Genomic DNA, 25268 nt, shown 5'->3' on the forward strand with positions numbered 1-25268 from the left:
ATATAAGGAAACCAATGGCTGCAGGGAAGAGCAAAGATGCCCTTCAAAAACACTGAAAACAATGATGGGCTGCAGTTCAGCTAAAACACACAAAACCACAGACGTCCTTTAATTTTCCAGCAGATGAAGGATGACAGAAATTCATCACATCATACATCACAGCTGAGTTTCTAAAGTTAAACCTTTTATTGTGTCTGCTCAGTGTTTTAGTGCCATCAACATGTTCTCACTGAGACAAAACAGAAGGATTTAAGGCGGATAATCGCAATGAATGCTGTTTTGATCAAAGGCTTTGTCTTTCCAAAATACAGACAATTATCTCTTTTTTTTTAATTTGCTAAAAAACATGGATGTATGGAGAGCAAGTCAAAGGTCTGAAAACACTAAAGTCTGGAGACTAACCAGACTTCTGGAGCACCTCATCCCCGCTGCACATTAGCTGCTGCTAGCATAACGCACCTTGAATTCTAACCAAAATGTCAGGGTTTGCGTTGCACAGTGGGTAATGCAGGCCGCAGATTTTAACAAGACACAACAATCTCTGGAATAACAAGAGAGGAGAATCTGAGGAATAAAAAGAGGATTTCTGTGGATCTCCTCTTAACTTCCTGAGGAATTTTTAAAGGCGTATTTAACTTTTTGTTTGTCTTCCCATTCACAAGCACGTCGAAGGCAGTTTGAGTGGGAAAGCTGATAATGCCGTCAATGATCAGGTAGAACCTGCGTATGTAACGCTACACTGACCTACGTCACACACCTCCACCTAACACTGAGTTTAAACTGGATCATGTTTTGGAGAGCGAATGTTTTCTGCTTGTCCTGCAGCTGCTCTGACTTGCCTCTCTGTGACTGTGAGTTTCTCAGTGGACAGACAGTTTACTTGTTGCTAAAGTAGTTAAGTTGCTGCTGCGGCTCCTGTTAGCTAGTTAGCTCTATTAGCAGATGAAAGAAGATGAAAGATGAAAGTGACATATCTTGTCATTGGAGGGAACTCACTCCAATGAAATTCGTGCTCTGCATTTAACCCACCCAAGTGACGTGCACACACACACAGCAAACCCGGGGCAGTGGGCGACCGCGTGCAGCGCCCGGGGAGCAGTGGGGGTTAGGTACCTTGCTCAAGGGTACCTCAGCCATGGACACCGGTACGGGGAATCGAACCAGCGATCCACCGGTTACGGGTCCGACACTCTAACCGCTGATCCACGACTGCCCAGTGCAGCTAGCTGAGCGCCACACTGCTGGACTGCAGGGAGGAGGAGGAGGAGATGGTTTTCATATCCAGGGTGGAGAAGGACACGGCGGAGAGCAGCAGAACCGGGCTTAGCAGCCTCTAAGGACATCAGGACAGAGGAGCAGACACCGAAGAGGACGCTGACCGAGGAGGAGAGAAAGTGACCGAGCCAGAGGACAGGCGAGAGTAAATCTCAGACTGGCGGCCAGTCGTTGGTGAGAGCTTCTGGAAGACAGACGGCGAGCTGGACTTCCTGCTGTGGGACCAGGAAGTCGTATTGGCTGACCTGCTAAATTTTGTCTCGTGTTGTCGTACTTGCTTCACGATTTGCTGACGTTCTTGTTTTTAATATTCAGCAGAACGGGCCCGTTTCCTCAAAGGGTTAGCTGTTAGCTTGTCACAGCCAGGTGTTGGCAGCACATGGTCTTCAGTTCAGGTTACGTTAGCTTGGCATGCTAATGCAAATTTTTGAGACACAGGACGCTGCCAAGCTTTGGTTTGTTGTTGGTTGTACAGCTAACAAACTGAAACCTGGGATTATTTGCAACATTCACAAACAAAGGATTTGGTTAAAAAGGATTCAGCTGATCGGCGTACTTTTTAAATCACACAACCTCAGCTGCTTTGGTCTTTTCAGGGAATTTGATGGACAGAACTTTACGTTGTGCTTTAAAGATGGTTTTGAAACAAACAGACGGGACAACAGAATAGAAACCTTGCAGACTTTATTATTATTAACAAATTGTCCAATTTCCATCTGTACAGATCAACAAAGAAAACCAAAAAGAAAAGTTGACAGGGAAAAATAAATCAGATGATGAGGAGCTCCGTGGATTCAGAAACAAAATATCGTTTTTTTATCATCACAGACTTAAAATGTTCGAGTTATCAAAGCTCGGGACAACAAGAACAGCAAGGAAATGACCGGAGATCACAGCATCCTGTGGACACAAAGTCTGTGGGCAGCACTCACGCTCTCACACACACCTGGACACGCCCACACACTCCTCTGTCGGGTGCTGCAGGGGGTCCTGGGATGTTCTGTACAGCCGGTCCCTCGGCGGGACGGTGAGCAGGCACGCTTTGAGAAAACTGACGGCAGATGGAAAACAAGTGAAGGCAGTTCAACAAATGAGGACGTCTCATTTACAAGCAGGAGTGCAGCACAGCAAGCTTCAACAGTTAGACATGAAGAGTACGGGCTAACTGCACGGCACGTCAGCAGTATACTACACATGTACACGGGACTGAGCTGCCACAGGCCAACACACCGAGACACGCCGTTACACGGACACCTCGACCGCCGCCGTCCCCAGCAGACTGCGAGACGAAGCCCCGGTGCCGCGAAAGCCCGCAAAGGGACCTCTGAGTGACTTGAGTCAAACTTTTCCTTGGTTTGAGTGGCGTGTTTCTGGTTTGTCTCGTGGTTTTTTGTGCATTTCCTGTGCTGAGATCAGAGGTCACTGACATCCATCACTGCCTTTGAGGCCCCCATTCCAGACTGAGCTGCAAACATGAACTCACGTGGGCCAACGGTCGACTCGGGGACAGGACAGGTTCTGCTGACGTCAGCCCAGCAGGTCACACAGCACCTCACACTTCTGTTTGAGCTGCTGTCCACCCTCGTGTCCTGTTCACCCGGCCTTCACACCAGCCGTCACGACCAACCACAGACCGTCTGTCCAACGACTGTCTGCCCACAGATGTTCTGTCATCAATTAACCGACACACCAATCAAAAGTTACCAATAAAATGTGCAGATCGACTTCATCAAACGTCTACTGCTTTTGTCTGTCCTGCACCAAAGTTGACTGTTGGGCTCTAGGAAACTGAGATGCAACAGGAAGAGGATTCAAATAATCCAGGAGCTTTCACAGCAGGCCAATCTGAAACCGCTTCCTGGACTTGCTGGACCGCAGGTCTTGATGGATGCAGCGACTCATCACTGAACTCTTTCACCTGTCTGGTCTGGAACAAAGCATCACGAGCGAGTGGCTCCGGTTCTTTGTCCACTGCCACACAGGAAGGAGGACACACGTCCTCCCTCTGTCCCTGTCCCCAGAGGAGGGACACTTGCTGGAAAAGGCAGCCAGAGAACATTCAAATCATAGAAAAAGAGAACTGAAAGACTTTGACCATTAGTAAACAAATAAATAAGGCTATGACAAAACAATATATATATATTTATAGATATAAAAAGAACCAAAAATGTGCAATGATTCCAGTATCATCTTTACTCAAATGTTCACATCTCCATCATCATCCAGAATCTTTTCACTTCCTCATTCTGCATTATTCTCAGCTTGTCCGCACCAACCAGCAGCCGCTCTGCGAGTTCATGACTGGCACAAATACAGAGCCAGTTCTCCCAGTCTGTCTGCTCCCCCCAGTCCAGGACCAGACTGGGGTCGCGGCACGGCGGAAACCAGCCGCGGCGTCTCCAGACGGCGATGGCAAACACACGTCTCAACCCACTGCTGGAACGCTGACATCAGCTGAACTGAGCGCAGCAGGTGGACGTGGTGCGTTTATGGCGCAGGTAGGGCTGGGACAAAACATCAAAAAAGTCAGACTGCATTAGAGGAGAGCTGAGGCTGCCAGGTCTGCCATTTCAAAAACAAAACTAATAATTCCTGCTGTACGAAGAGCTCTGAACAAGATGGCCCCTCTCTGTATCTCATCTGTGGCTCGGTGGAGGGCTGGCCGCTTGGCACCGCCCGCCTGGCAGTCCCATGGCGATAAAACCTAACTAACACACATCAGCAAAACAAAGAGAGAGAGAGCGAGAGAGAGAGCCAAACAAACCCCAAAAACCGTTCGACACACACACGCACACACACACACATACAGTCATTAAAATACTGGAGTCATCAACCCGCTCTGTACACGAGCAAATCCCATCCCTTTTTCTACACATTTACAGGAAACATGATTTCACTCTCCTCCCTCACTCTCACGCCTTCACCTCTGACTCCACACCCCCACCATCCTCCTCCCCCTCCTCCCCCCGCCACCCCACAGCACAGGGGGAGTAATACTGCATCTACATCAGGAGAGTGCAGATGAAGCTGCAGGAAAACTCGGTGCTCTGCATCAAAGCTCAGGAAGAGAAGGAAAAAAAGACCAAGAAGAGGAGGAAGAGGAGGAGGAGGAGGCGATGGTGGGCGTGGCCCCCTGGGGAGTGGGCGGGGCTCATGTAGACGAGCAGCAGGTGTGTCACTGATTAAGGTGAGGTGAGGAGAGCTCAGTCGGGGAGGAAGTGGACAGGTGGAGTCTTCAGGTGTGTGAGGAGCGATAGAGGTTCTTTTGGGCCGTGGTCGTTTCTCCTGTGGGTGCGTCCTGACCCCGGAGTGGGCGGGGTCTACCTGTCCTTCAGCTCCTGCGTGACGCGTTTGGTAAACCTGCCGCAGAGCAGCCCGATCAGAAAGAGCAGCGCCACACCTGCACCAATCACAGTCAGGATGTAGTTCTTGGATGGTGACGCCATCACCTGCATGGCCAGGTCTGAGAAACCGTCAGCGGGAGCCACCTGACATGAAGTGAGGACAGAGCGGCATACCTAGTTAGTTCCAAAATCAAAGACCTTTCCTATTTCAAAACAAAAGCTCAAACTAAAATTAAATTCTAAAATTTTGATTCATACATTCAATATCAAAGCAAGACTCAGAGTGAAACAGATTTACTGCAGCTTTTTAAAGGTGACTTGACAAAACTCATTCCATCACTCTCAAAGAAAAACATCTCAATCTGAATTCATTAGTAATCATTAATTAATAACAATAACAAAATCATGCACAGCTTTTCAAGACAACATTCCAGTCCATGCTCATCCTAAAAGACTCCCTAACTGCACAGTCCAACAAGTGATGTTTCCTGCGTCACATCAGCCGTGTGCTCGCGGGGTTTTCACCCACAGGAGCAAACAGCTGAGCTCCGTCTTACTTTGGCGGCGTAGCTCCACATGTCGATGCGGTCCTGCAGCCTCTTCTTGCACTCTGGCTGCAGACGAACACGCTTGTCCTGCAGCGCCTCCATCAGGCACGACATCTCTGAGGACACAACACAACGAGATCGTGTCATCTGATGAGACAAACTGAACCAGACAAACCTGCACCTAAAACCTGAACAAACTGAAGCAACATTCAAACAATGAAGAGACACACACGTCAAACATCCGAGCAGTTAAACTGATGTTTATGCTTTACAAAAAGGAAAAATGAAAAACAGCTGCATGTCAAAGACAGAACTTCACTCAGTTCAGTTCAGTTTAAGTCAGTTTATTTATCCAGTGCCAAACTCTTTAATTAAATCAGTGACTCTTCTGTACGTTCACCTCAACTCAGACTCACAGAAATCCAAGAACAAAATTCAATCCAGAAAAGTGTCCAAGCAGGATTACATTCAGGTACCGTGAGGTGTGTGCGTGTGTGTGTGTGTTTATATGGACTCACGCCGCCCTTTGCCAGGTGGGATGGCGGCACACTGGTGTTTGATGTCCAGGGCGCAGGCTGTGTGCAGGACAGGGTCGACAAAGATGTCTGCCTTACTCTCCTTCAGCACGTTCAACACTTCCTGCAAGAGGAGGGGCAGGTGGGGGCAGGGAGGCGGAGGCAGTAAAGAAATGAGTGCATGCAGAGGCTGAATGTCATGATGCTGCGATTTACGTGCCCCTCAGGGGTCAGTGAAAGCAGCAGTGAGACTGTTTACCTTCTTGCATCCTTCCTGTTTGATTTTCAGCAGGTTCACCTTCAGACATTCCTCCACCTGCCCCGTCTGCTCCTGAGCTGCTGCTTCCTCTGCACACAGCCTGGAGATCTGCGCGCGCACACACACACACACACACACACGTTCCTCTCAGCTTTGTTCCTGGGGACATTTTGTATTACTGAATCTACATGTGTCAGGTTTGTGATCAATTAATTCAGCATCATCTGATGTCTGACAGAATGAATGATGAATCCTTTCAGCCAATCACACCAGCTGCTTTCAACTTTACCAATGAAAAATGTGCAGCTGGTGAGCGTGCTGGCGCTACCCCCTGCTGGCCAGACAGCCACATTACCACTAATGATCCCAGATGAGAGTCACGCCGCACACCTGCTGCACATCACAGTACATACAGTACACTCACAGTACCACCTGCAGTACCAAGCATCTCCATGTCGTGATGCTGACAGTGCAGTACTTTAATTCAGCTTTGTGTTTTGGTCAACAGGAAACGCGTGGCGGCTGCTGCGGTCCAATTGAAACACATGAGTGAAGGCAGTTTCGGACCCTGATCACGTGTGGCCGAGTCGTAGTGACCCTGTGTGAAATGCGCGAACCTCTTGGGTGCAGTGGATCTGCAGCTGAGGGTCCAGCCTGTAGTCCAGAGCCGACTCCTGCAGGATGACCCGAATCTGGTCCTCGCAGTCTGGAGACAAACGCTGTCACAAGCAAACACAAGAAGAGGAGGACTTTGATTTGACATTTGACTAACCGTCTTCATCGACTGCTTCACGATCCCATCAGGCCGAGTCACGTTTCACTCCGCAGAGCTTAAACATCATTTTCTGTCTGACACAAACTCAGTCTACGAAACACAACAAGGACTCAGCTGTGACAGCAGCAAACTGCTGAAACGGCACGAAAAAGGAAATGCAAACTGGTCGCCTTCCTGTGAGGCTCATGAGCTGTTCATTAACTGAGCAGACAAACTTAATTTGAGTAACGTCTGTTCCATTTTGCACCTTTTCTGATGCCATCCTTTAAAATGTGCATAAACACGCATTAATAAGACACATCGAACGACTCCGGGACCAGAGAAGACGGCAGGTGTCTCACCTGGTCGGCGTACTTCAGTTTGAGGCAGGAGATGACCTGACCCTCCAGCTCGCTGTCAGCCGACGCCTTCGTCAGGATGGGCTGACAGAACTTTGGGATGTCGGCTTTACAGGCCTTCCTCAGCACCGGGTTCAGCCTGTAGTCTGCACCGGCACGCGCACACGCACACACACACACATGCACACACACATTAAGCAGCTGCACTTGAGGTCATGCATGTGTGTGTGCACGCGTGCATGTATGTATGTGTGTCTGTGTGTGCACATGCGTGTTTGCGCGTCTGTGTGCATGTGTGCGTATGTGTGTGCGTGTGTACCTGTGTTCTGGGTGATCTGCCTCTTGGTGATCATCTGCTTGCACTTAGGATCCATCAGCTCGCTGTTCTTGTTCTGTTTCAGGCACTGGAGGACGTTCTTTCCCTCCGACTCGGTGCAGAACCTCTGGAACACAGAGACATCGGACTGTGACCGAAGGCAGCAAACGCTCCGTCAGCTCCGACACTTCAGTTTGTTTCACATTAACGTAACAACTGCACACAACATGTTGTTTTGCTGGCCTACCCTGATCATGTGCTTGCAGACTCTCATCAGCTGGTAGTCCAGTTCAGGATCCACCATCTCCACCTCCTGCAGCTTGAAGATCCTCTGGTGACAGCGCTGAGTCAGCTGACGTTTGTTCTCCTTCAGACACTCGATGACCTGCAGAGAAAGACACACCTGGTGGTCACGTACACACACGCACACACACCTGGTGGTCACACTTGCACATGGTGTGACGGCTGCAGGACATGGAAAAGTTCTCCAACAACGTCCACCTTATCTGAAGCACCTAATTCATTTTACTGCTAACAACTGAAAAACTGATGTATTGTAAAAACTGTGTGTGTGTTTGTGAGTGTGTCTCAGTGTGTGTGTGTGTGTCTCAGTGTGTCTCAGTGTGTGTGTGCCTCAGTGTGCGTGTGCATCAGTGTGTGTGCCTCTGACCTGAGCGTTGCCGAAGGCCACGGCCTGACACAGTCTGTTGATGTCCTGCTTACAGGAGTCGTAGAGTTCGGGGTCCAGCCGGATGTCCTCGGACTGCAGACGTTCACAGAAAACACAAAGAAAAGACAGAAACTTTCCATCAGTGCAGACTGAAGACAGCAGAGACAACAAGAAGCAGAACTCAGACCGACGGGTCTTAACATCTCAGCAACAAGCTGGTCTGATCCACCTCAACTCTACTGCTGTGGTGACACACTGAGACAGACACACACATACACACACACACTGAGGGACACTCACTCAGACACACACAAACACACACACTGAGACAGACACACACACACACACGCTTCATGGTTTCTGCCTCAGTGTGAGGACGTGGTTGTCAAAGTGAGTTCTGAGTGTTTTCTAAGCGTCCATGTGGACAAACATGTGGTCCCAGAGCTCGGCCGGTCGGCGCCGAGCTCCCAAGTCCGCCATCGGACTTTTTCATCTGGTTAGTAAAACAGGTTGGACTGACGGTGACTTTGCTGCGTGTCAGTGAACGTACCATCTCCACCTCCTCCACCCGCAGCTGTTTGCGACACTTGACGGACACGCGCTGCTCTTTGACGTCCTGCAGGGTGTCGTTCCTCACCGTGGTGCTGAGGCAGATCACGACATCCACCCTGACAAACAAAAAGAGGGCAGCTTACACACAGTCAGACGGGACGACGGACGTCTTTACACCATAAATCCAGAAATCAAACAGAGTGTCAGGACTGAACAGTCCAGGTGGAGTTTCTCTGCAGATCCTGTACAGTAGCACCAGCACCATCACGTAGTCTTCACCCGCTCAACGATCTGTACTGTTAGACTGAAGATAACAAAACTTTTTGTGGTAAACATCTGGAGGAAGTGCTGAGTGTCCACTGACTGGGGACACACTAAGACAAAGGCCTGGTTCTCTGAGCCCCATCCTGTTCTAAGAAGGTAATGCAACAGTTTGGGAGTTTGGGACTCAGGCTGAAGGGGTCCAGCATCTGTGACCAGTTCAACCATTTGAGTCTGCTGGAGAGAGGAAACAGTCACACACAGAAACACCTGAGCTGAGATCTCTTCTGTTCTGGGATTTCACTCAGGGTCAGTCTCACCTAAAAATGTGCTGAAATGAGCAACAAAATTACCAAAAGTGCCTGGAGACACCTGAGCGTGGACGGTCAATGTCCACCTCCTGCAGCAGCACGGGACACAACGTCCAGAATAAAGACTGTGACATGAAGCTCAAAGCTCCTTCTTGTATACATCTGAAAAACTGACCAAGGGGACTTTGGGACCGTTTTTGCCCCTCTTACTTTTTCTTGATGTTGGGACACAGTTTGAGGACGTCCTCCTTGCAGGCTGTCTTGAACTTGTATGAGAAACGGAAATCTTTGATCTGAATCTGTGGACAGACAGACAGACAGACAGCTTGTTAGTGATGAATCCAGTAGACAATATGGCTGCAGCCTGCACGCTTGCAAACAGACGTGTCTTCAGTGCACATACACTTAAATGACAAAAGTATTGGGACATCTGATCATTACACCACATCCTAAAGACATACATTAGTATGGAGCTGGTTCCCCCTCCTTTGCAGCTCTAACAGCTTCCACTCTTCTGTGAAGGCTTTCCACAACATGTTGGAGTGTTTCTGTGGGAATTTGTGCCCATTCATGCAGTAGAGCATTTGTGAGGTCACACACTGATGTTGGACCAAAAGGCCTGGCTCACAATCTCCGTTCCAGTTCATCCCAAAGGTGTTGGATGGGGTTGAGGTCAGGGCTCTGTGTGGGCCAGTCAAGTTCTTCCACACCAAACTCTCAACCATGTCTTTATGGAGCTTTGCTTTGTGCACTGGGGCACAGTCATGCTGGAATAGAAAAGGGCCTTCAACAAACTGTTGCCACAAAGTTGGAAGCATAGCATTGTCCAAAATGTCTTGGTGTGCTGAAGCATTAAGATTTCCCTTCACTGGAGGTCAGGGGCCGAGCCCAAACCCTGAGGAACAGGCCCATAACACACCTGAATTCAACACTACGGAGAGGTGTCCCAATACTTTTGTCCATACAGCGTTCATCACATTCTGATATCAGTCAGATGACACGTTGGAGACACGTCTGTCCTGTTGTATCAAAGACACGCTGCAGAGTACAGCCTGAAGAGCTGAGTAACATGGACGAGCTTGTCCATTATGTCCTCACCAGCTGGAAGTGAGTCACTCCCACAGCACACTTCTCATTCATCTCCTTCTGGTGTTTGTTCTGAACCAGACAGTCCATCAGGTCTCCGGTATCTATCTGGTTATCAGCCACCTCCTGACAGACAGACGGACAGACAGAAAGACAGAAAGACAATTAACTGGCAGTTTGTGGATTAAATTAATGTTATGATCATATAAGACTTGAATCGTTCAGTTGATAGACCGTCATCAATATGGCTGCAGTCAACACAAGCTGCCACAGAGGACAGACTGAACGCCTGTGAGCGTGTGTGTGTGTGTGTGTGTGTGTGTGTGTGTGGTACTGTTGCTGTTCGACACACACGTTAGGACACAGCGTGCTGCTTCAGAAATGTTCACAGACAGCACAGCAGAAGGTGTTAATGATCACAGGTCACATGAGGCCGGAGGAAGAGGACCAGCTCTTCCCCACACCAGCTTCCTGTTTGCGTGCAGCCTTCAGTTTTGTATGCGTGTGTTAACATGTCATCAGGTCACGTGGGAAACCTCCTCCAATCAAACAAGCTGCTGTGCAGGCCACTTTTTACACTTGTGGCCTTCTTAAACCAGAAACAACAGATGTCTTCTTTTGATGCAGCTGAGCCAAAAAGTTATGAAATCTCTTCCAGTAATTCAGTTCAGAGTGGATTAAAAGAAGTGGGAGTGAAGTGCAGACTTACATGGCAGTGGGTCTGGATGACGGGTTCACAGGCTCTCATCAGCAGGGCCTCGATCTGAATATCCTGATGACAGACATTCACAAAGAGCAGATCAGTCAGTTCAGCTGAACCCTTCCGTCTTTCAGAAAGTCATGAACTGTTCCAAACTCTATCAAACCAACAACACAAAGTCTCAAAGAGTCTGAGTCCGATTCTGGTTATTATCCACTAAATGATGACTGAAACCACTGACTTTGCTCGGGTCAGATGCACAGACTGATTGTGAAACTCTGAAGAACTGGTGGTAAACTGTGACAACAGTTAAATGATTTCCTGGTGGATTGTGGGCAGCAGCAGGGGTGGTGGTTACCTCTGATTCCAGCTCCGTCAGGTTCCCCACCACTTCTCTGCATTCAGACACGAGATCCTCCAGGTGGTCCTGCAGACACTCCAGCTCCTGTCCGGCCTCCGTCTTCTCGCTGCACCACTTTCCCAGGTCGGTCATACATCGCCTCTGGAGCTCCGGGTCCAGCTTCACGTCCAGCGCTCTCTGGTGGAGAATTCTCTGCACCTCGACCTTACAGTCCCTGGACAGCTGGGGGAGGGGGGCACGACCACATTGGGTTAGAGGACACTCTGACTGTTCAAGGGGACCTTAAACTGATACTCCACTCCTGATTTCTACTGGTCTGGTCTTTCACAAACATTTCTGAAGCTCACAGGTTTGTAAGTACATTTATTCAGTCACAACATGACTCACAATAACAGAAACAAAGAGGACAGTAAGAGTGACATGAGAGAAGATCTATGACAGTTTCACCAAATCATACCAGTATGTAGGACTAGTCAGACCAGTATGAAAGGTGCAGTATCACTTTAAGGACAGCCAAAACGTGTAACTTCTGATTTTAGCAAAAAGCTGAATTTGTTCTGGCTGATTAATCAGTGTAATCATGTTGTCTGTGATTGGAGATCGATTCTTCATGTCACAGCTCAGCAGCTCAGGTCCCGTCAGTCCCGACATGCACTGACCCCAGATCAGCTACAGAATCACCTCCCCTACATTAAAGCACCAGCCACCATGAGCGCTTCCTGTGATTATGAGGGTGAGCTCAGCAGCAGGACTCACAGTCACATCGTGGTCTTCGGCTTCAGACGCCCCACCGGGGAGCTACGAGAACACGCTCTGGTCAGTGACAGCGTTAGCACACTTCCGGTCAGGTTGCTGTAGCTTTGACTTTCCTTATGCTTACTGACAGAATGATGAGACAGTTTCTACTCTGTCGCTCTGGGCATTCAGATGATGCTCTAATGTGATCGGAAAAGCTTTAAAGCGAAGTCATCACTAACTGACGTTCTGTTATTTGACGATCCAAATAACTCTGGAGGTCAACGGCCTGAAACTTTGAAAATAATCTGCACAGCACAAAGTTCGACTGAGAGAAAATCATTCTGAATGAAAACGAGGCCTGAAGGTGAAGAAAGGACCGTGAAATGTGCTGGGTCTTGGAGTCAGAAACCACATACTGTAAATTTGTCTATGCTGTGAGTGACCTGGCCCGATGTCATGTCAAACGTCTTCCAGTGGTGGACAGACTCACCCTCCGTCCCTGCTCCACCGAGCGGTAAGCGTGGCGGTACAGGCAGGAGAATACGGCGCCGGGCGGCATCATTTCACTGGTCTCGTTCCAGCCGTGAGTGTGGCAGAGGCGGGCAGCATCGCCCTGGCATTTCTTATACAGGATGGGGTCCAGCCTGGACAACAGGGAGAGACGCACCGCTTAACAAAAGGGTCCTCCGACATGAGACGGACGTCTCTCAGGACGCATCAACATGGTTTCAGATCTCAGTCAGGAGAACAGTTTGTGATCTCAGTGAAGGTTTTATCATCTGGGGAAGGAGGAGGGAGACTTACTTCCAATCTCTGGCGATGAAGTACTGCAGCTCCAGCAGTCTGTGCTCACAGTCCTCCACCATCTTCTCAGTGTACAGATGCTCCATGAGACAAGACAGGATCCTGCATCATCAGTAACACAAACTTTCAAACTTCAGCCTTCACGCAAATCAGTTCAACTGTTCCTGAAGGATCAAGTCTTTCATGATCAAATACAACAAGCACCTCACTTTAACAAGAGACCCTTTAAGATTAGGCTTCCTGATCTCAGAAATCAGTGAATTAAAAAGGGTCTGCTGAGAAAAAAAGGGTAATGAGACCACTACCATTGTTTACAACAAATATACAACATAAGTATGAGCGTTACTGACGACCGAGTGCTGCAGAGTTTGACAGGAGGACTCACATGGGGTCTCCGTTGCGGATGTGTTTGCAGGCAGTCTGGATGACGGACTCGCAGGCCTCGTTGAGCGCTCGGTCGATGCGGTAGTCGGCTCCGGGGTCGGCTTCCTGCATCAGAGTCTGGAGCTGAGGATGAAGACACGAGAAACCAAAAACAGACATGGGAATCCACGAATCTGTCAACCGTTTTCATTCCTCTGGGCTGGAATTGAATTCTGGTTCCTATGGCTCATGTTAGCGGAGACTTACGGCCCTCTGACAGTTGGAGTCGACGGCTCCCATGTCTCCTCGGCCGACCCTCATGAGGCAGTGCAGTGTCCGTCCTTTGCGGTGCAGACCGGAGCAGTGACCCTCGATCTCACTGCGGCAGTGCAGCACGATCTCCGGACTCAGAGAGAAATCCTCCATCAGCATCCGCCGGTAATCCATCATCTCACCCTGACACTCACCGCTGACCACACGCCCTGAAACACACGCACATGCAACAAATTAAAGTCTGTGCAAGTTGACGGACTGAAGGAAACCTTTAAGTTTTTAATGTAATTTTTAAAATGCTTTTCAAAATGGTGTGTGTCTTTGTAAAGACTTTCCATAAGAAGACAAATCAGGACGTCCACTGAGGACCCGGGAACGGAACTCGGTTTACCTCGGTGCACGGCAGACTCCAGGCACAGCAGCAGGTAGGACAAGCGAGCTTCTCGAGCCCGGGGCATGTTGGAGTCGGCACTGCAGCGGTATTTCCTCAGGTCTGACTTGCAGGCTTTGGCCAGTGAGTAGCTCACCTTGTAGTCCTGACTGATGAGCTTCTGCCTGGTGGTCAACGCCTCACGGCACTGAGGACACAGACAACATCACAGCAGGCGTTCAAGCATGAGTGGACACTTTTTAACCTGGTTTTACTCCAGATGGTCTCACAATGTGGGTAACAACAGTGTGAACTTGTTAAAGAATAAGTGAAAAAAGCGAAGGTATTTCTGCCCTGGTGAAGAGCACTCACCCTCTCAGACATGGCTTCCTCAAACTTGTGATTGAAGAGACATTTGTAAACTCGTCCCTCTCCGGCCAGCGTCTGAAAAACAGGCAAGGCAGAAACACGTCCGTTAGTCCATCAGCTCAAAATGGTGTTTCATCAAGCCTCAAGGGTGAAGAAAATCTGATTCTGCTCAGATAACAAACATAATTCTGTCAGACGTGCTTTCATAGAGGATGAAGACTCAGGAGTGTCAGCTGTGACCCCCTGCAGAAACACCTCGCAGTCTGACAGAAGGTCAAAGCTTCCCAACAGCCTGAGACGAGCTGGCATCGTGAATGTGAAGGACAGACGCAGACCTGAGCCAAACCTGAAACCTGAACTGAGGGACAGTTTAAAGACATCTCTCACATCTCATGGACACTGACTGGACATATACACAATATAACATGGACAGGAAGGAGAACTCACAACAGCAAGAAATACATGTGTGTTAAACGAGAAAGACGTCAGGAAAACTGAAACTCAGTCTTCACTAAGTCACAACTGACAGAAAACTTCCTGTGGAGAAGCTTAAAACCAGCTGAATGCTCACATTTTCACAGAAACGTTCCCGGTCGTCGCGGCAGGCGAAGTACAGGTAGCGATCCAGGTGGAAGTCGTCCGACGACAGCTCGGCCACTCTCATGATGGCCTTCTTGCAGTCCTCCTTGATGGCGTGCGCCCCCAGCTGATCCTCGGCCTCCCGCACCAAACCTCTCTCGAGACATGCGATCACCTCGCCCTGAGAGTGGATGTCCTGCACAGAGACGTCCGACAGGGAAAGCCGTCACATTGGGGGCAGCTCACAGCTTTCAATCAAATCAATCAGTTGGCCCCATTAAACCCAATGACTTCAGCATGCGGTCTGGTCTGCCTGCTGACAGCAGGACACTTAGAGAGACAAAGTTATCAGTCTGTGCTTGTCATCACATCCTGCAGCTTTTGGTCCTTCTGCTTTGACGAACAACAAGCCACAACAGTTCAGAAACAGTTCCTGGTACTCTGGACAGAGACACACTGACAGCAAACACTTCCTGTTTATCTAGACTAACCCTTTAGAAGAAGTATTCATCACAGTCTGACTGATTACAGAAAGACACCACAAGAGAACCAGCGACATCTTTTTGTGTGCCGTCAGCCACGGCTCTAAGGTTTCCTGTGGCTCGTTTGAGGCTCACTGGAAACACATCTTAACACACTGCAGTGCGTAGAAGTTTCACACAGCTGAGGGGGAACTAAGTGAAACACCCCAGGTCTATCAGTGTGACACAGAACTGTCTGATGAGAAACCACAGCCATCAGCGAGTCAGACCACCAGCTCCATGATTCTGTCTGCGTGACTCAACGAGGAGAGAACCAGGACTCCTGTGCCCCGCTACACTCCGACCCTCCTGTCCTGGTCCAGTTCAGCCAAAGAAACTCAATCAGCTGAGAACAATCACTTAAAAAATTGTCATGCTTCCTTTATGCAGGTACACCCAAAGGCTGTTAAAAGAATATTGGGTGTGATTTCTTCCATTTTTGCTAAACGTTGCTGATTAGAAAGCGATGAGAAAGACGACACTCTCCCAGCTGCTGAGACTAAATCCCAATAATGAAACCAACTGCGCTGCCACTGACAATAATTCACTCCAAGTTCTAATTGTGCTGATGTGACATCCCATAATAACTGCGTGTCTAACAGGCTTATAAGGTTCAGCTTGACTCTGCTTGCTGTCAAAACTTCCTGTTCTACTCCCAGCTGAGTCACACTGAGCGAAGCTTCGGAACCAACACAGAATCTCTCGCCGTGTTCGGTCCCCGAGACGGCTGGCCGGGTCCGCCAGCCCCTGAGCCTGGACAGACAGCCACACACTGACAGGACCGTCCACTGATCAATAATCAGAGGCAGAGGAGGTGCTCGGCGCTGGGCCCTCACATGCTACGACATGATCAGACCTTCTGATCAGGTCCTCATGCGACTTGTTACCAAGTCCTGTGGGGGCCTAGAGCATACAGCCAAGGTGTGAGACGACGCTTCATTTTTATTCTACAAACCGTTAAACCGTGTTAAATTCAGTCTCCTCCAGTGAATTTAAAATAATCAACACTTAACTGCCTAAGGAACATTTTCTGAAACGTTTATGTAAGCAGGAGTGAAGTCTGAATATTAATGAGCGAACCAGATGGACTCACATAAAACTTCATGAGAAGTGACAGGAAAACTGCTGAGCAGAAACCTGCGTTCTGTTTTCCCAACATCACTCAGGAGGACTGAACTCGCTTCTTGTGTTCAGGAAGTGGGCGGGGCTTTATTTCAGCTCACCTTTTCTCCAGTGCTGATGCTGCCGCAGCGCAGAGTGTTGATGTCATCGTGGCACTTGTCCATGAAGCCACAGATCAGCCGGTAGTCACTGAAGACGATGCTAGTCATCTTGGTGATGTACTGGTTGCACTGGTAGTCGCTGATGTTGCCACGGTGATCTACCAGGCAGGACACCAGGTAGCCTTTCCCCAGCTCCTCCGCCGCACACTCTTTAATCTGAAGGAGGAGCAGAGCAGGCGTCAGGACAGGAACAACTCAGAACTGCTGCTGTTGAAATATGCTGAAAGATAAACGTGATCAAACTGAAGTCTGAACAGACGGGACAACAAAGAGTTCAGCTGATGGGTCCAACTCACACTCGTCTCATTTAGCACTGACTGACGTCCTCTGTTTCATGGCCTGATAATTCAGGAGGTTTCAGGAGGGTCCGATGCTTTTTAAAAACAAACTGGAGCTTGAGCGGATCTAAAAGATTACGTCTGCTAAATTACAGATGTGCCACATCTGCTGAGCTGAACAAAATGAGCCACATCAGATCAGAAATCAGATACTAAAGAAATTAGCAGAGCAGGCTGAAGTGAACAGACTACAGATTCTAAATGGAAAAGAGGTTTTCATGTCACTCAGTTTCTAAATGTGGTTTTGTTCTGGCAGGAATTCAGCTGATGTTCCACTCATTTGTGTGGCACAGAGGAGGAGGAGCAGGAGGAGCAGCTGTGTGACAACAGGGAGGCCAGAAGACAGTGACGTGACAACAGGATGGACGATTCCTTGCTTTTAGCGACTGACCTCTGAGATAGTGGTCTTGCAGACCTCCACAGCCACAGACTCAAACTTTGGGTCGGTGGTCAGGTTCAGCTTGTAGTTCCACAGCAGCTGGAGGAGAGGGGACAAACAAAAACTTTCAGGCACGTTCAGCTACAGCCGCCATCTCTGGAGCTGCAGGACAACTGCTGCATGCTGGAAAGTGGTGGCACTTACGTGGTTGCATTCAGCAGCAATCTCAGTTTCCTGAAAAAGGAGGAGAGGAAGGATAAATGAGAGTATGAACTGGCGATAAGTTCAGGGTTCAGATCGACTCTGAGGCGCCCATTAAACATCACAATGCAGTAACACGTGCACAACAGTCCATAATCCACTGCAAGCTTGTCTGCAGTGTAACGATGCGTTCAGGCGCCTGTTGTTGAACCTAGCAGAGGTGCAGTTCTGGTCCACTGGCTGTCCACAGGACACACCTTTATAGGAGGCCTCCGTCCAGGGAAGCGGCCCCAGAGTCAGGGCACAGACCTGACACATCTGACTTCCTGTCAGGACAAGCAGCCAAACGCCAGTCCTCCCTTCAGCTGACTGTGTCTGTGTGTGTCTGTGTGTGTGAGATGAGATAGATAGAGAGAGATAGAGAGAGCGAGAGTTAGAGAGAGAGATAGAGAGAGAGAGAGAGAAATCACAGCTCTGCAGATGGCGAAAGACTTTGACTGTTTACCACATGGCAGCCACAACACAAGCCAGGAATATGCTGGCTGTGTGTGTGTGTGTGTGTGTGTGTGTGTGTAGTGTCACTGTGCTCCTCACACACACACAGTGAGTGCAGCGTGGGGTCTCAGCCTGCTGCTGCTGAAGATGAAGACTGCAGACCAGAACGACCCGTCACCACTGAGACCAGAACAGCCCGCTGTGGCGTTTTGAAGCTTGATACATGCATTTTCAGGAAACGCCATTTGAACGTCCTGAGGTGAGTGTGCTAAGGCAGAAATCAGTGAAACCCAGCAAATTTATGTGCACCTTTACCTGTCACGGTCCACCGGAAGATCACCACCACCTCACTGGGCTCAGACTCACATGACAACACAGAGACAACAACGACGACGACTGACACTCATCCTGCCAAACACAGACAACATGGTTTGTTCATGGGCCTGCAGCTCTGGAGCTTCTGACCGGCACCTGAAAGCAGCATCGTGTTGGTTTGTGAAGTGTGTGTGTGTCGGAGCCAGCCAAACGTGAAGCTGCCGTTACACTGGGTGGAGCTGCTCAGTCCGACGCCAGCCAGCAGGACGTTTGTTTTATTCTCTGGACACCCGTCGAGGACAACGCCGGCTCTGCACACGCTCAGTGCGCCTCTGGACGCTGCTGCAGAGCACCGTGTGGCTCTTGTCGGCGGCTGTCCAGCTCTGCGTGTTCACAGAGCCAGAAGAATCCAGCCTGCTCACAGAGGTTACCTGTTCAGGTTTGAACAGCTTTGGTATTAGAATGCTGTGTTTTAACACCTGAAATGCATGTTATAGATGAAGTCTGCTTGCTCTCTGAAACATCACGAAACACAGGTCCTGTTGCCAGAGCAAAGCCCAGAGACACTTTCAACTGAAGTCCAAACTGAGAGAAGCAGAAAATCCAGATTTACATTCCGTGATTATTAATAATCAGTATTGGCCCTGAAACAGCTACACTGATCAATTCCTCCTAAAAAAATGTTCTACTTCACCTTCACTTCAAAACAAAGCTCACAGTGAAGACACCTGCAGCTGCACCTTTTTATGACTCCTTCATTGTCGGGAGACAAGTATTCTGTACTTTAAAACAAGTAGCAGTATCACAGTAATGGGAGAATACTTCAGAAAGTACATGCATTTATGGTCTGATTTAAATAAAAGCAGAAAGTGAAGTGAAATGTACAAGTTTGTTAGAGATGAAAACGGCCATTCATTCATGTGTGTACTTCAGGTACTGCTCTGCTAAAATGGCAAAAGTATGTGGACAGCTGACATGAAGGTGTCCCAGTTTGACCTGGAGCACCTGCACTCAACCCCACCTGTCACCACCAAGACCAGCTGAACCCCGACCGGATCACCAGCGTCTCAAACCACCAGTGAAACCGAATGGAGCAGAAAGGACGATCGTTCACCTCCGACAACAAACCACACACGAGTATTTCAGCACTTCTGTAAACGAAGTTTTTACATTTGCACCTCTCCAAACAAACTAAGACTGTGGTGTTAGACGGAGCCCCTGGCACCACTGTGGGTGGAGGGCCTCTACAGCAGCTCAGTACACAGCACCAACCTGTTGGTAAACACAATGTCCTTCACGGGCTGACTGCCCATAATCAAACTGGGCTCAAACGGGAGGCTGAGGCAGAAACAGACGTAAGGAGGCTTCACGCAGGGAAACATTCAGCCTCCTCCCTCTGAACCGAGTCTCTGCACCACGTACACAAAACCACAGCCAGCAGCAGGACCGACAGCAGGCGGGCAGGAGACACACAGGAATGCTGCGAGTCTAAAAGCAGCAGCTAATGTCAGCCTCCGACCGGAGAGCAGCAGCCTGCCAGCTGGGCAGCTCCAGGCATCACACCCAAAAACCTGATCCAGGGCAACCAAGGAATCCAAGACTTTCCTTTAACACCTGAGAGAAAAACTACAAGGACATACTGAGAACGACAGGAAGTACAGACACTGATCAAATCAATGAGCTGCTCATCAGATATCCTGTTTATTTTCTTCTGAAACACACACACACGTGCGTGTGTGTGTGTTGCAGTTTATGTTTGAGCAAATAAAAAGGAAATCTACAACTATTTTAAGTCTGTGATTCTGTGATATCACACAATTAAATGTGAAAAACGTAGTTTGCAGATTTAATTTCTGTTTAAAAAAAAAATCTAAATCAAAATGGGAAAAACTTGACCTACTGTGGACACGAGGACAGGAAGTAGTCCTGCTGTCTTTGTAAGACTTGTAAGATGTAAGATGTGTGGAAGTTGATGTTCTGACCGGTAAAAAGTGTGACGACGGTCAATGACAGTTTCTGTGAGCCCAGTTATTCAACGCTAATCCATAAAAACAACAATGAGGTTCCACATCATTGATTACGACGCAAGACGGGATACACGTCAGCTCACGGGTTCTGCTGAGGACAGAACAAGACATCAGTGTCCTCAAATGAAACACTGTCTCACTGTGGAGAGGACATGTCCAGTGACAGTCCATTCACACCTCTTTTCTAAAATCAGCCATAAACCTGAAGCTGCTGCAGAAGCCAATGAGGAGTGAGCATGCAGACATCGCACTACGTGAGAAGAATGAGGAAATTTAAGACAAAGGAGGACGCCGTTTTTCTTAACCTTCTGTTACTTCCTCAACTTATCTTTTATGCCTGCATTTAGTGACGGACAGCCTGATGACTTCAGAATGCATCCACAGTCGACTTTTCAGGAGAATCATAGAGATTCTGCTATTCAAGTCTTTTGACTTCTGCTTTCAGACTCCACAGAACCTCCAGACCAGCAGATCTGAACGAAGTGAGCAAACCAACCGGGCGGATGAGACAATCAGAAGGCTCTGCCAACTGGACCAACTTCTTCACATCAGGGCAAGTTAAGGAGTGAGCCATCGCACTTTCTCCACATCTCTGCTGAGAGCTGCACGTGCTCAGAACCGATCGAGAACTCGTCAGAAAACGTTTGTGGGTGAAGACTTTACTGAGGTGCAGCCTTTAGTTGGGTGGAGACAGAGGATGTGGGAGTAACTCTGAGAGGGGGATCGAGCAGACACGGCCGCGAACCTCGGGCTTTGTCCTTATTTAATAACCACTAATAAATAAAACAATCTGCATGGGGCAAACAAAAATGGACTTGGGCCAGTAGATTTCTGACCCGCCTGCTACGAGCGCAGCAGAATGGGAGCTCAGTCCAAAGAGAAACTCAGGTCCGGGTTAGCTCAGGTCTGATTGTAGTCTGCAGAGCATTTCTAACATGAGAAAAAGGATTTATCGGAAGGTGAAATTATTTAATCACTAATCGTCTCAGCTCGCATTTTGCTCTCCCCTTGAACGTGAATCAGGAGGGACCACAAGACGACAGAAGACTCTCCATTAGCCTTCAGGTCATGTTGTTTATACATGAAGTTTGACTGACTCACGCACAGCTTCAGCCTTCCTGCAGCAGCCTGATCTGTCGCTGCCTTGTGACTCTGAGTGAGAAGATACCTGGTTGTGATCTCCTGTTGCAGAGTGTCTCAGTCTGCTGCTGACAAGCAGCTAGTGGGCTTAAAGCAGTGAGTGAGCAGTCAGCCGCCACAGCCAACAGTCTCGATCCCTCCTGACGTACTCGAATGGGCCTGAAGGTCACAAAACAACCCAGTGACTGAAAATTACAATGTTCAATTGGGAAAGATTTGTCCCGGTGACTCTGAGTGGGTGAGTGATCCTCCACCTTCACTAACTCTGGACTGAGCTGGAACAAAACTGTACCAGCTGCTCGACAAGCTCCCTCCAGATAAACAAAGCTCATCTTGTCTTCCTGTACATCGAGAACAAAGTTCACATCAGCGTGTGAACTTATGTGTCAGCGTACGTGTGAATGACACCTCCGCCAGCTGTCAAACTGCTGTCAACCTCAACGTGGTCACGCTGAGTGGAGAAAAGAATGAGCGTCATCAAACTCGGGCTGAAATAATCAGCCAACACACATAAAACTAAACAACTTTCACGGTCACCTTCCCTCACATTTCAATTACTTATCAGCCCAAAATACCAAACCTGGGCTGTGACAACATGTTACCTTAGTTTGGACTGAACAAAAGTGTCCCCGTCCCTTTATAGTGACGATACACTAATCAAACTATTCTCGGGGCAGAAGCAGGATTACACTGACTGTTTGGTCAGATTCTACTTTGTCTCGTTTGAACATAGTTTGGTTACAGTCCAGGTGAAGCGGCAGGACTGAAACAGGACAGACAGGGGGGACATAAAGCTGGCAGAACGTGGTTGGAAAAGGAAAGTCCACGGACGACCTTCTCGGGGGGAAAACCAGACTCTCCACACCAAATGGATTTTAACTGTTCTGTCTGCATCACTTTGACGAACTGAAAGACCAGCTCGAACCCACACACGGTAATAACCAGTTCGGTTAGTCGTCGGTCATTTTCATGTCAGAACGAAACCTTGTAATTAGCGATAACAGACAAAGGCAAACACCCAGCAGCGAGAGACTCGGTGACGGTTAGCTCGGCTAACATCTCGCTAGCAGAGCAATGACAGCCGTTAGCAAGTGGTGGCAGCATTCTTATTAACTAACCTGGTTTAAATAAGTTACCAGGTTACTGAGTTGTCGGACACATTGTGAGGTGAACTGTGGTTCTGGACTGTTACATCTACTACGACTGTTACACAATTTTGTTTTCAATTTCACATTTAGCCGCTAGCTAATCGAGTCCACATGCACGTCGTCTTGTGACTCCGAACTGCGCTGACAATCGGCAGGTTTAACGCTGCATCTCACCGTTAAATCACAGACAACAAGCCGAAGAAAACCTGGAGAGTTAATCTGTAAAAACTGAGTCTTCTGGTGAATTTGGCTCACAAGTGTTCCACGGAGCAAGATTTTTTTGAGTATTACTGAACTGTTTTTCTGAGTATAAACGTCACACCGTTCCATTTCTATGTGTTTATGAGAGACGTTAAGGACAAGTAGTTACAGGCGACACGATTCAAAAACTTGCCAGTCCTAGAAAAGGTTCGCGTCCTTCATGGTACTGTATCATGCCGAATTGAGGAGTGGATCCTGGCTACTCTGTGTATGTGTTCAAACTTGGTATACAGTGGATGGCACACTGGAGTTGATATCATGCGTAATAAACTGCTTATTTTTTGCCCGGGATTTAGCGTGACGTTCTCTGAATACGAGTGCTATCAGTTGGCTAACTGTGGCAGCTAACGTTAGCTTGATGGTTCAGCAGGCACACCCTGCTGCTTTCGCTGCCACCACAGGACCCTGTCTCGCTGATTTACCTCTTTCTTGTCCTGGAGACACTCCAGCACTGCCAGGTTGTTGTTCCAGGAATGTTTGGGACAAAGCCGGGTCAGGTCTTCCCTGCACACCGCCTCCTCAGCCAACTTCCAACCGGTAGAGCGCCGCCGAGACAGCGAGGCCCCAGCGCCCGGGTTCCTCTCAGCCGCTGCTGGGTTCACCCCAGCCGGTCCCGGACCTCCGGCTGGATTCTGTGGGCTATCAGCTTTAGCAACAAGTTTGGCGACGATGTTGTTTTGTCCTCGACTTGGATGCACAGACGACAACATGCACATCAAAAGCAGGAGCAGAGGAACACGTATGCAGTCCGCCATCTTCACAGAGCCAGTCAGCCTGCTGCTGCGTTCAGGAGCTACTGGAAATATGGGACTCAGAGTTTTTTTTTCGTATCAAGCGGGGCGGGGGGGGGCAGGGAGCTCATGAATAATTAATAAGGGTGTGTGGGTTTATGCTCCCTCTGACTCATCCAATGACACCCACGTCTTCTCGAGACATTCCTGATTATTTTCCCGGGGTACATTTGAAAGGTGGTTTTGTACTGAAGATGAACATCTTTAAAATATCTCACGAATACAGTTAGATTTTTAAGTAAAAGACCCTGTAATATGGAGTTTTTTTCTCATTTGATTTCATGATAAAATGAAAATAAAATATGGTGCCAAATGTCCATCACAGTCCCACAGCTGGTGCTTTCAGGTGTCTTGTTCTGCTTGAGCAGCATTCCAGAATAAAAAAATATCTAGTTTACAAAGGTATCAAACAGAAGCACAACAAATATGAACAACTGAGCCAGAAGATATTTGTGACTTATTCTAAAAATTGTTGATTAATTTTCTGCTGTCATTTGGGTGGAAATGGGAAGCAGCTCGTGTGGTTTTTATTCACGTAGCCTGAACTGAGTGTTTGCACAAGACTGAGCAAGTCGAAGCAGTTTGTTTGACAAACAGAAGAACTGGCTCTTGAGTAAATAGTTTGACTCACATGAGGAAACATGTTGTCTTGTGGACTTTTTTCAGACACAGGGACAAGGAAATGGGAATGGTGTTGTGGTGTACCTTCCTAGCATGTGATTACAGGTAAATATATGACTTGGAATTTTGCAAACAAGAATTGTTGTTAGATCAGTGAATAAAACTGAGCTACAACATGATATGCTGTGAAGAACACATTGATCAAAACAGAAATAATCAAAAGACATTTCACATACTTGACTCATGAATACATTTTAGTACTCTTTTTCTATTTTTACATGTTGTCAAAAAACTTCCCTAAAGGTGTGAATTAAAACAAAGTCTGGTTTATAAACGAAATAACAACCACTGGCACTTCAGAGTGACATGACTGTGTGTCCACATCAGACAGTAACATCATCATAAAGTTTGCTGACGACACAGCCATCGTGGGGTTAATCTCCCACAACAAGGAGGAGGCCTACAGGAAGGAGGTCACCCACCTGGAGAGCTGGTGCCAGGAGAATAACCTCCTGCTGATTGACTACAGGAGGAAGCAGCAGAAGGACATCCGTCCACTCTGCATCGGCGGGTCTGAGGTGGAGAGGGTGGACAGTTTTAAATACCTCGGTGTGACCATCACACCGGACCTGTCCTGGTCACTGCACATTCACAGGACTGTGAAGAAGGCCAGGCAGCGTCTGTTCCACCTCAGACGCCTCAGAGACTTCAGGCTCCCCCTCAAGGTGCTCAGGAACTTCTACACCTGCACCACTGAGAGCATCTTGAGTGGGAGCATCACCACATGGATGGGCAGCTGCACAAAGCAGGACCTCTCGGCCCTCAGGAGGCTCAGCTGAGCGGACGATCAGAACAACTTTACCCGACCTGCAGGACATTTACACCAAACGATGCAGGTCGAGAGCTGAGAAGATCCTCAGGCAGCCCCATCACCCCGGACA

General features: G+C 48.5%; 1 protein-coding gene across 4 annotated transcripts in view; it reads right to left on the reverse strand.

The window, feature by feature from the left end:
• The window catches only part of glg1a (golgi glycoprotein 1a), a 31985-nt gene extending 8282 nt beyond the window's left edge, over positions 1 to 23703 (reverse strand). The window contains exons 1-26 of one of the 4 annotated variants that reach the window (XR_006843931.1): positions 23338 to 23703; positions 17533 to 17562; positions 17341 to 17427; positions 16552 to 16767; positions 14800 to 15003; positions 14232 to 14303; positions 13881 to 14067; positions 13484 to 13698; positions 13239 to 13360; positions 12854 to 12955; positions 12540 to 12693; positions 12068 to 12109; positions 11309 to 11533; positions 10960 to 11022; positions 10263 to 10376; positions 9375 to 9463; positions 8591 to 8708; positions 8041 to 8133; positions 7618 to 7755; positions 7374 to 7497; positions 7058 to 7200; positions 6559 to 6660; positions 5942 to 6049; positions 5686 to 5806; positions 5177 to 5283; positions 4069 to 4763 (exon numbers count right to left, since the gene is read on the reverse strand). Coding sequence is in view for 3 of the 4 variants with exons in the window: in XM_046395269.1 (XP_046251225.1) it covers positions 4596 to 4763; positions 5177 to 5283; positions 5686 to 5806; positions 5942 to 6049; positions 6559 to 6660; positions 7058 to 7200; positions 7374 to 7497; positions 7618 to 7755; positions 8041 to 8133; positions 8591 to 8708; positions 9375 to 9463; positions 10263 to 10376; positions 10960 to 11022; positions 11309 to 11533; positions 12068 to 12109; positions 12540 to 12693; positions 12854 to 12955; positions 13239 to 13360; positions 13484 to 13698; positions 13881 to 14067; positions 14232 to 14303; positions 14800 to 15003; positions 16552 to 16767; positions 17341 to 17427; positions 17533 to 17562; positions 23338 to 23670 (3477 nt within the window). In the remaining variant the exon portion in view is untranslated. Of the gene's footprint in view, positions 1 to 1942; positions 4764 to 5176; positions 5284 to 5685; positions 5807 to 5941; positions 6050 to 6558; positions 6661 to 7057; positions 7201 to 7373; positions 7498 to 7617; positions 7756 to 8040; positions 8134 to 8590; positions 8709 to 9374; positions 9464 to 10262; positions 10377 to 10959; positions 11023 to 11308; positions 11534 to 12067; positions 12110 to 12539; positions 12694 to 12853; positions 12956 to 13238; positions 13361 to 13483; positions 13699 to 13880; positions 14068 to 14231; positions 14304 to 14799; positions 15004 to 16551; positions 16768 to 17340; positions 17428 to 17532; positions 17563 to 17786; positions 17882 to 23337 lie in introns of those variants that run through there. The other 3 variants (XM_046395269.1, XM_046395271.1, XM_046395270.1) reach the window with 3 other exon arrangements.
• Positions 23704 to 25268: the final 1565 nt, after the last annotated feature.

The sequence above is a fragment of the Scatophagus argus genome, chromosome 7 (genome assembly GCF_020382885.2).
Source record: "Scatophagus argus isolate fScaArg1 chromosome 7, fScaArg1.pri, whole genome shotgun sequence".
Taxonomy (NCBI): Eukaryota; Metazoa; Chordata; class Actinopteri; family Scatophagidae; genus Scatophagus; species Scatophagus argus.